General features: G+C 42.6%; 1 protein-coding gene across 1 annotated transcript in view; it reads right to left on the bottom strand.

Moving 5' to 3' along the window:
• Nucleotides 1–11,109, bottom strand: part of CUNH6orf106 (chromosome unknown C6orf106 homolog) — a 94,381-nt gene that overhangs the window by 66,005 nt on the left and 17,267 nt on the right. The window contains exon 2 of the mRNA XM_021717001.1: nt 1,110–1,264. Within this exon, the coding sequence (XP_021572676.1) occupies nt 1,110–1,264 (155 nt within the window). The remainder of the gene's footprint in view (nt 1–1,109; nt 1,265–11,109) is intronic.

Genomic DNA, 11,109 nt, shown 5'->3' with positions numbered 1-11,109 from the left:
CGAGACCTCATCTCTGTAATAAATCAAAAAATTAGCCGGGCGTGGTAGCGCACGCCTGTAGTTCCGGCTACTCAGAAGGCTGAGGCGGAAGGATCGCCGGAGCCCAGCAAGTCGAGGCTGTGGTGTCCAGGAGCGGCCGCTGCACTCCAGTCTGGGTGACAGAGTGAGACTCTGACTCAAAAAAAAAGAAATGAATTGTAAAAAACTTAAAAATAAACAAAATCAATTATAAAAGATCAAGCCGGGAGCAGAGACGCATGCCTATAATCTCAGCACTCTGGGAGGTTGAAGTGAGAGGATTGCCTGAGTCCGCAGGCAACTTGGTGAGACCTCATCTCTACAATAAATCAAAAAATTACCCATGCATGGTGGCGTGTGCCTGTAGTTCCAGCTATTTGGAAGGCTGAGGAAGGATCGCCTGAGCCCAGCAGGTCGACACTGGGGTAGCTGTAAGCATGCATGCCACTGCACTCCAGCCTGGGTGACAGTGTAAGACTCCAACTCAAAAAAAAAAAAAATTGTCTTTCTTTTTTTAAGCCAACAATTTGTCTTCCATTCTGAGTACATTCCCACACTTCTTACCTTGTTTTTCAAAGTGGTATTAGTGTCTCATATAGATATCCAATGAAATTTCAAAGAGAATCATCCTATGGTTACAAAGAAATGAGCTTTCAAAAGAGCAGATGCTCACAGCTCTTTCCAACTACGATGTTCTATTCAAGGATATACCTCCCCTAGTCTGCTGGAAATGACTATAAGATTAATTAGAGCAGAAATAAAATGATGAAGTAAAACTGTAAAGGTGGAGCAATATACTATTACATACAACCCTAGTCCTAGTATCAAATAATGGAATGTGTTTAGACGCCATTAAGTCATGGGTGGCTTAGAAAAGCATGAGACCTAAATTATTCTTCCTACTGTAGAACAGGGAATACTTTATTAATGTTTGGTCACCATGCCAGGTTGAGGAAATGTTACATATCATGTATGAGAAAAAGCCCAGAATTAGACAATCACATATAAGCTAAAACATTTCCTTATCACTTCTTTTAATTATTAAGAAAAAGAAAACTGAGCAAGGGAGAACTGCCCATTTATACACTTACCAGAATTCTGGATCCGCCATGTTTTCACAAACTGAGTATCAGGAGGTATTGATTCCCCTTCTCCTATGGTGACGTCTTCAACAAAGGACATCGAGGGCACGCTGATGTTTGGGCTCTCAAAGTCATAATAGGCGCCAATTGCTGCTTGTAGGTTCCTACAAATAAAAAGGCAAAAAGACTTCAGTCCTGTCCAAGGAGGTTACCCTAACTGTCAAACAAGAGGAAAAAAGCCAGTTTCTTGGGGTTTGCCACAGAACCTGAGGCTCCTAATATGCAAGTCTTTAAAGCCATTGATTCTGACTGAGAAACAATAGGAAAAACACTAGGATCAACAAACCTGTGTATCATTTTCTTCCCAAAGTACCCACATGGGCAGTAACATTAGTACTATCAGCAATAGTATGAAGAAACCTCTGTTACCCATAGGATATCAAGAATGGATAAGGAAGTCAAACTCCAACTGTAACTATGGAATTTAAAGATGCCCTTTTTTCTTTTGAGTTGGAGTCACATTCAGTCGCCCAGACTGGAGTGCAGTGGTACACTCCCAGCCACCGCAGCCTCAACCTGCTGGGCTCCGGCGATCCTTCCGCCTCAGCCTTCCAAGTAGCTGGAAGTACAGGCATGCACTACCACACCTGGCTAATTTTTTGATTTTTACTGTAGAGATGAGGTCTCGCCAAGTTCCCCAGGCGGGTCTCGAACCCGTGGGCTCAGGCAATTCACTCACCTCAGCCTCCCAAGGTGCGGGATTACAGGTTGAGCCACTGAGCCCGGCTATGATACATATTCTTATCTTTCCCCCATTTTACACAATTGGTAGAATATACACTGTCCTAGCTTTATTCTCTTAACACTGTATCTTGAAGACACTCATATGTCAGCACATAAAGAATACCCTCATTGTTTTTACAGCTGTTCCACTTTACAGATGTATCATTATTTGTTTAACCAGTCAACTTTTGAGTTTGCTTCCAATCATTAACTCTTCCATAAGTAAGCTTAAGCATACATTGTTTTGTATACATGAAAGTATATCCATGGGATAAACACCTAAAATTGATAATGCTGAGTCAAAGGGTATATACGTGTGGTTTTAACAGACATAGCCAAACTTCCCTCAATAAAAGTTGTACATGCCGGGCTCGGTGGCTCAGCCTGTAACCCCGCGCCTTTGGGAGGCTGAGGTGAGTGGATTGCCTGAGGCCGCGGGTTCGAGACCTGCCTGGGCAGCGAGACCTCATCTCTACAATAAATCAAAAAATCAGCCGGGCGTGGTAGCGCGCACCTGTAATTCCGGCTACTTGGAAGGCTGAGGCGGAAGGATCGCCGGAGCCCAGCAGGCGAGGCTGCGGTGGCCGGGAGCGGCCACTGCACTCCAGTCTGGGCGACGGAGTGAGACGCCAACTCAATAAAAATAAATAAATAATAAAAAAATTCCAAATAAATAAAATAAAATAAAAGTTGTGCACTAATTCTCCCACCAAGAATGTAAGAGAGTGCCTATTTACCCACTTGCTCATCAACAGAGTTTCTCCATTTTGGATTTCTACCAGTTAGAAAAATAATATTCCAGTGAGCTCTTAAAATGCTTTTCTCTTAACAAGAGAGATTGGGTATCTTTTTACATGTTTAAGAGTCATTTTGTAGTTTGTTTTTTTGGTAGCACCATTTGTAAATATTGGTGTTCTTTAATTATTCATAAACCCTTTTTGTCAGAAGGAACTACTGAGCACATAAACCAGAGTTCCCAACTGAACAGAATCACATGATTGACAGACAGCTTGGTTCATCAGTGCCAGAAACCAAAGGCCACTAAGGAGTTTAAGTAAGCTGTGTCCATTTCAGAGGTCACAAAAATTGTTGGTAATTACATTAAATGCTTCTCTTCTGGTCTTACTCAAATCAGTGACATCATCCCGTCCCCACAGTAGACAACAATCCAAACTGCATGTTTCTAAACATAACCCAACCATAAACCAAAGGATCCAGTGGGCTGTTTTTAATTATGCTTAAACACGGCATGAAACAAGCTCTGACAGTACCCAACTGTTCAACAGACATGATATTAACAGCAAGTATTTTTCTGCTGGGGGTCTACCTACTCCTCCAGGTATCTACAGCTGTCAGAAAGGAAGGCTCTATTTATAGCAGCTACCTTAGGTCAAGCCTCATGCAACGGTGGCCTGTCATATTAGTCAGTAATGACTGGAATTACAAAACCAACTGCCTGCCTATCATATGTGAGCTTGATAACATTTACATGGAGCAAAGCTGGGCCATAGGCCGAACTGCACCTGTTTGCTTGAGTGTTCAATAAAAAGACTTGGATTTTAGTCTTCTCAGCAGTTTTCCATCGAGCTATCAGTGATCCAGAGTGAAGGATATGTGACTGGTCAAATCTGGTGAAATCCAGTCCCTACCATCCACAAATAGGCTTAGAGATACATCTGGAATCAGCCTTACACTTAGGGATCAAAGATAAAATGAGAAAAAAATAAGCCTATTTTGCAATTTGTTCTTCCAAAACAAAAATTTTGTCACCTAAGCCCAGCAGGTCAAGGCTTCAGCGGCCGTGAGTGTGCTACTGTACTCCAGGACTGGGCTACAAGAATGAGACCCCAACTCAAAAAAAAAAAAAAAATTTGTAAAAGCTGTATGTTCACCTTTTCGTAGAAATAATTTTTCTACCACAGGTTGCCAGCAAGTAGCCTGAATTGTTTTTTGTTCACTTGGCTGTAAAATATGCTTGGAAGGGAAGAAACTATTTGTGCACTCAGGACAATTGCCAATTCTCATCCCCAGTCTGTGTCATATTTCACCTCTTGGCTTTACCATTGGGATAGGACTTCAAGACCACTGCAGAAGGAACATTAACAAGTGAAAAAGCCAAGCTACCCTACTTAGGCAGATCTAGCCCCCTCTTTAAATCTCCTTTCACACATTTCCAACTTATCCCATAGTCAAAACGAACACAACTTATTTGTACCTGTAAAATATAAGTCAGTCAGCCACAGAAAGATTAAGAAACACTTTTAAAATCCAAACTGAAACTGAAAGCAGTGAACTAGAATCCTGGCAGGAAGCTGGAGTGGAGGATGACGGAGCAACTTAATTTCCCAAGTTCTAGGCAGAAAATGGACTTTAGCCCAGTGGTGCTCTAACCCTTCAGGCAGGTACACAGCTCTCCGAGTTTGGAACATTGAGATCACTGACCCACTGGGCTGAGCAACAGTAGGTATAGACCAAACAGCTCCCAATCAGGATCAGAAAAGTAGGCATAATAGCATATATTTCCGTTCAAAACAACATACTCAGCTATTATTGGCCAACAAGAAATCCTTCATGAAGTAGAGCTGGCTAAGGTGATGGGAAAGGGAAAGCACTGATCCAGTGTTCAGTCCAGCCCAAAATTTACTCTCCAGGTTCCTTCCATGTTTCTGCTCAAAAAAAGTTTTGGGTTTTTTTTTTGAGTTGGAGTCTCACTCTGTCGCCCAGACTGGAGTGCAGTGGCCTCTCCCGATCACAGCAGCCTCGACCTGCTGGGCTCCGGCGATCCTTCCGCCTCAACCTTAAAAGTAGCTGGAATTACAGACATGCGCTACCACGCCCGGCTGATTTTTTGATTTATTGTAGAGATGAGGTCTCGCTGCCCAGGCGGGTCTCGAACCCGCAGGCTCAGCCAATCAACTCACCTCAGTCTCCCAAAGGCGCAGGATTACAGGCTGAGCCACCGAGCCCGGCTTAAAAAAAAGTTTTAAAACTTAAAAAAAATTTAAGATTTGATTTCAAATAACTAAAAGAACTCTGAAGAACCAACAGAGGGATTGGTAGCAGTGGGATGCTGCCAGGGCAGGGGTGGGGACACAACATCAATAAGGGTACTTGATCTCAAACCAGGCAAAGTGGGGACCAAAGGGAGGCCCAAAATTTATCTGACAACATCTTGACTTGTACCCCATATCTTTAAAATACTGAAAAAAAAACCCCAAAAAACAAAAAACAGAAGCAACATACAGTGAAAAGAAGCACAGGTTAAGATGGATGGTGACCGGCCAGGCATAGAGGCTCACCCTGCAATCCCAGCACTTTGGGAGGCCGAGGTGAGAGGACTGCCTGAGCCCATGGGTTCGAGAGTAGCCTGGGCAACTTTGTGAGACTTCGTCTCTACAATAAATCAAAAAATAAGCTGGGCGTGGAAGTCTGCGCCTGTAGTTCTAGCTACCTGGAAGGCTGAGGTGGAAGGATCACCTAAACCAGCAGGTAGAAGCCGCAGTGGCCATGAGTGTGCCACTGCACTCCGGCCTGGGTGACAGAGTGAGATGCCAACTCAAAAAAAAAAAAAAAAAGATGGATGGTGGTGATGGTTGCACAATATAGTGAATTGAGTTAATTCATTGAATTGTATGCTTAAAATGGTAAATTTCTAGCTGGGGTCGGTGGCTCAGTCTGTAATCCCGTGCCTTTGGGAGGCTGAGGTGAGTTTGAGACCCGCCTGGGCAGCGAGACCTCATCTCTACAATAAATCAAAAAATTAGTCAGGCGTGGTAGCGCACGCCTGTAGTTCCAGCTACTTGGAAGGCTGAGGCGGAAGGATCGCCAGAGCCCAGTAGGTGGAGGCTACGGTGGCCGGGAGCGGCCACTGAACTCCAGTCTGGGTGACTGAGTGAGACTCCAACTCAAAAAATAAATAAATAGATAAATAAATAAATAAACAAATAAATGGGTAAATTTCTTTTTTTTTAATCAATATTTTTTATTTTAAAATTCTGGGGTACAGTTAAGGGTGAGGTATACAAATATGCATCGTTCATGCACCCGTGTTGATAAGAGGTGTCTCCCCGTTAAAATGATAAATTTCATGTTGTTTAGACTTTATATAATAAAAATTTTTTTTTAAGAGCATGGTCTTGCCAGGGACAGTGGCTCATGCCTGTAATCTCAGCACTTTGGAGGCAGAGGCAAGAAGACTGTCTGAGCCCAGGAGTTCAAGACCAGTCTGGGCAACTTGGCAAGACCTCATCTCTACAGTAAATCAAAAAAATTAGCTGGATGTGGTGAAGTACACCTGTAGTTCAGCTACTTGAACGGCTGAGGCAGAAGGATCACCTGAGCCCAGCAGGCCAAGGCAGTGGTGGATGTGATCCTACCACTGCACTCCAGCCTGGGTGACAGTGTGAGACTCCAACTCAAAAAAAAAGAGAATGGTCTTTAGAGTCAGCTAGTGGCTAAGCCTCTTCATCAGTTTTACTCATTGCAAAACTGAGTTGATACCACCTATCTCATTATAAGGCTGGCTGTGAAGATTGCTGAGGCAATGTGTATAAATGTCCTAGGTTGGCAATCATTCCTTCAACAAATATTTAATAAATGAGAACTTATCCATGTGGTAGGCACTTGGCCTGGGGCTAGGCATACAGCAAACAGCAAGACAGGCACACTTCTTGCCTCTGGAGATTAGAGTCTAGCAGACTGCAGCTAACCAGTGACATTCAAAACAAGGGTAACTCTAAATGTCTCTCACACAGAGGTTATGAGCCTAATGCAGCTTTTCCTACTTATGAGTGAAAGACAAGCTTAGTATACAACACAGTTTCAACTGCACTAACAATCAAGTTAACTCGAATTGGAGAAGAATTTGGTGATGCGGACGTGTGTTCCCTCATGAAATGCAATTTTAAGCCCAGCGCGGTGGCTCACGCCTATAATCCTAGCACTTTGGGAGACCAAGGTGAGAGGACTGTCTGAGCCCACGGGTTTGAGAGCAGCCTGGACAACTTGGTGAGACCTCATCTCCTTCAATAAATCAAAAATTTAGTCAGGCGTGGTGGCGTGTGTCTGTAGTTCCAGCTACTTGGAAGGCTGAGGCGGAAGGTCACCTGAGCCCAGCAGATCAAGGCTGCGGTGGCCATGAACGTGGCACTGCACTCCAGCCTGGGTTACAGAGTGAGACTCCAACTCAAAAAAAAAAAAATGCAATTTTGCTCAACCTTACTTTCACAGATGAGACTACTGAGGCAGAGAGGTAAGATAATTTACTCTAGTTAGTCAGTCAATTATTAAAATTTAGAGCCAAACCTGCCTCAAAAGTTATTCCAAGCCAGGCTCGGTGGCTCAGCCTGTAATCCCGCGCCTTGGGGGCTGAGGTGAGTGGACTGCCTGAGCCCGCAGGTTCGAGATCCGCCTGGGCAACTTGGTGAGACCTCAACTCTACAATGAATTTTTTTTTTTAATTAGCCGGGCGTGGTAGCGCGCCTGTAGTTCCAGCTACTTGGAAGGCTGAGGCGGAGGGATCACCGGAGCCCAGTAGGTCGAGGCTGCGGTGGCCGGGAGCGGCCACTGCACTCCAGTCTGGGCAGCAGGGTGAGACTCCAACTCAAAAAAAAAAAAAAAAGTTATTCCAGCTTTTAACTTAACCACAATTTTCCAATTACATGATAACACTGAATATCTGATTTTCTTAAGAACATATTAATTACCATCATTAATTCTACAAATGAATTAACAGTAACCCTCTAGCTGAATTCTTGGTAGTAAAAAACTAATCTTGAACGGGCTCGGTGTCTCAGTCTATAATACCAGCACTTTGGGAGGCTGAGGTGAGTAGATTGCCTGAGTCTAAGGGTTCGAGACCTCATCTCTACAATAAATCAAAAATTAGTCGGGCATGGTAGCATGTGCCTATAGTTCCAGCTACTTGGAAGGCTGAGGTGGAAGGATCGCCGGAGCCCAACAGGTTGAGGCTGCAGTGGCCGAGAGCCACTTTCTAGTGTTTCAACAAGTGAGAAACTCAAAAGAATCTAAATTAGTTAATGGAAAAAGAAAACTACCCATCCTATTTGGACATAAATTAAATCGAGAAATCAGAAAAATGAACTGATCCAGTCAGGCATGAACAGCATCTTAGGGCTTCAATAGACAGTTATTCCAAACCATAAGAAGTTGCTCTCACCTGTGGTGTGCCAATAATATTGCTACTAAGGCCACCTGCTCACCAGCAATCAGGAAGACCTTACCATTTCTGAATGACCAAAAAGATAATGTGACTGGAAAAAGGTTCGACAAAATAGATGCTCTTACTAGGGCTTTCCAACACTAACATAATAGGAATCTAACACAAGAAGGGCCTAAAAAGAAGGGCCAAATACTCATAACAACCCTGAATTTTAAGGTCTGGTAAGAAAATAAGACTTTCATTGAAACAGAAAGATCGGCCAGGCTCGGTGGCTCGGCCTGTAATAACAGGACTTCCAGAGGCCGCGGCGAGTGGATTGCCTGAGCCCACGAGTTCGAGAACCAGCCCGGGGAACTTGGCGAGACTTCATCTCTACAATAAATTTTTTTAAAAAATTAGCCATGCGTGGTAGCACACGCCTGTAGTTCCGGCTATTTGGAAGGTTGAAGTGGAAAGATCCCCGGAGCCTAGCAGGTTGACACTGGGATGGCCGTGTGAGTGTGCCACTGCACTCCAGTCTGGGCAACAGAGTGAACTCTGACTCAAAAAAAAAAACACAAAAAACAGATCACTGCATGAAGGAAAGGGAGTTGGGCTAAAGACAACTCTCAATGTTTTCAACCTAAAAATGAACTCATGAATACTCTTTAACATGTGAAGACAGCTAGAAAAAAGAAAGAACTTGTGGAAGATTTCATTCAGAGGAGGGACAAAGTTCATACCAACATTTACCCGCTTCTTAGAATACTATCAAGTGCAAAATAGTCTTTTTCCTGGCTATTTACTGACCCATTCATTTTATTTCTTTTAGAACTGGTCCTTGTAACTATCATCAGCAACTACAGCTTCTTCAAAGTAGAACATAAAAAATAAGCACTTCTATGGGGGGGAGGTGGGAGGGATTAACAGTAGCAAATATCTGTCGGGGGATGGGAAAACACCTCTTATCAACAGGGTGCCTGAATGAAACGTAATTGTACACCTAACCCTTAACTGTACCCCACAAAACCATAATAAAAAATACTGATTAATAAAAAAATAAAAATAAAAAATAAGCACTTAGTCATGAAAAGGAAAGGTGGTAGCGCTATTATTCCATTAGGTAATGACAGCACATAGTTATGTAGGAGAATGTCCTTATTTTTAGGAGATGCACGCAAAAATATTTAAGGATGAAGGGTCATGATGTCTATAACTTTCAAACAATTTTTTAAAAAACCTTACATAAAGTAAATACGGCAAAAATGTTAACCACCGTGTAATCTAGGTGGTAAGTATAAGGTTATACACTTTATGATTCTTTAACATTTTCTATACATTTGAAAAGTTTCATAATAAAAAAGGCAAATGGAAAAATAGAGAAGCCAGAATACAGGTGTCCTTTTTCCTGCCACTGGAAAGATGGCAAAAGAAAAAATTCAATGCATAGAATTATTGCAACCAGGAAGGGACCAGAATTATTGAACAGGAAGGGACCTTGGGAACATCAGGAGACCTAATGAGAATGAAGCTGATATGTTAAGGGTGATAAATCAGAAAGGGGGAAATAACTGATGTGTCCTTGAGGATGCAGTTGAACAACTCAATTAGGCAACCCAGAGCCATCTTACCTTGGGTACTCTTGTTATTCAAGATTTCTTTGTTTGTTGTTGTTTTTAAAGCAGATTCTGAGGACATACTCTCTCAGGAATGGACCTAAAGAACATCTCACATGAAGAATCTTTCTGAGGACAGCCAGGCTAGACCTTCAGTCCTCTCTCTATCAGTGAAATGAGTTAACGGGTGGCCTTTAGACTTGTTGATTATCACTGGTCCTGCCCTGCAGAAGGTATTATATATGCTGTGTACATTCTTTCTGCTTGTGTGCCCGGGCTGAGAACAGGGTCTGCCACACAGAAGGTGCTCACTGGCTGAATGGAAAACTAACAACCAAAATATGGTATTTTTCTTTTCTCCTTTTTTGGGGGGCAAAGGTTTCCTCTCACCATTTTATACTGGGACTGTATGATGGGGGACAGAGGAAGACACAACAACAAAAATGTGTCATTTAGCCCTTAGTCTACAGGCTCATCACATTGTATATTTGAACTCATCAAACTAGGGAAAGCATGGCTATCACCCCAAATTTTTCAGCTGCTGGGATGGGGCACCCATGGAAAATCATAGTCAGCTGGACCTGACTAAGGGTCATCACCCACTGGGGAGGGGATGAGGGAATATATAGTTGTTATGTGTTTAGGAAATGCTCCCACTTCCACATGGGACTCCTCAGTAAAAGTAATGTCATTTCAGAGTCCACATAGAAGCAGGGGCACCCAGGATTTGGACTAAAACTAAGAAAGCTTCTCTCCTAGTATCTGGTCTATAAGCTACACATTGGGAGTTTTGGACAGTCATGGTTCTCTTCAGCAGAGATAAAAGACCACTGCAAACACCTAGATAAAACATAACATAGAAACGGAAGGTATTTTGAGTCCTTGTTTCCAGTTGATCCTGAGGCCCAAACACATTCCTATCTTTGGGTTCCATGTAACATAGCAACTTCATTAAATAAGTCCCCTTTTAGCATCATTTAATTTGAAGTGAGTTTGTTACTTGCAACATAATAGGCCCAAGTTAATTCAAAATTGTTTAGTGTGTTCCAGGGATAGAGTCTGAATGCATGGTGCAAAGGCTATTAAAAGACATAGAAGAGGAGTTGGAACGGTAAGTTAAAACTTACTCAGATCCAGCAATTCCACTTTTGGGTATGTATCTATAAGAACTGAAAACAGTTCTCAAAAAGAACATTCGTGTTCACAGCAGCATTATTCGTAACAGCAAAAAGATAGGAAGCAGCCTGAGTCCACTAACAGATGAATAAACGAAGTGCCACATATACATATGAAATATTATTCAATGTTTAAAAGGAAGGAAATTCCGATAATGCAACAGAATAGATGAACCTGAGGACAACTAGCTAAATGAAATGTCAGCCATGAAGATCAAATACTATATGATTCTACATATAGGCAATGGGAATTGTTTAATGAGTACAGTGTTTCT

Source organism: Carlito syrichta, unplaced genomic scaffold (genome assembly GCF_000164805.1).
Source record: "Carlito syrichta isolate Samal-C Ts95f unplaced genomic scaffold, Tarsius_syrichta-2.0.1 Scaffold309115, whole genome shotgun sequence".
Taxonomy (NCBI): Eukaryota; Metazoa; Chordata; class Mammalia; order Primates; family Tarsiidae; genus Carlito; species Carlito syrichta.
This window is presented reverse-complemented; position numbering and strand designations above follow the sequence as displayed.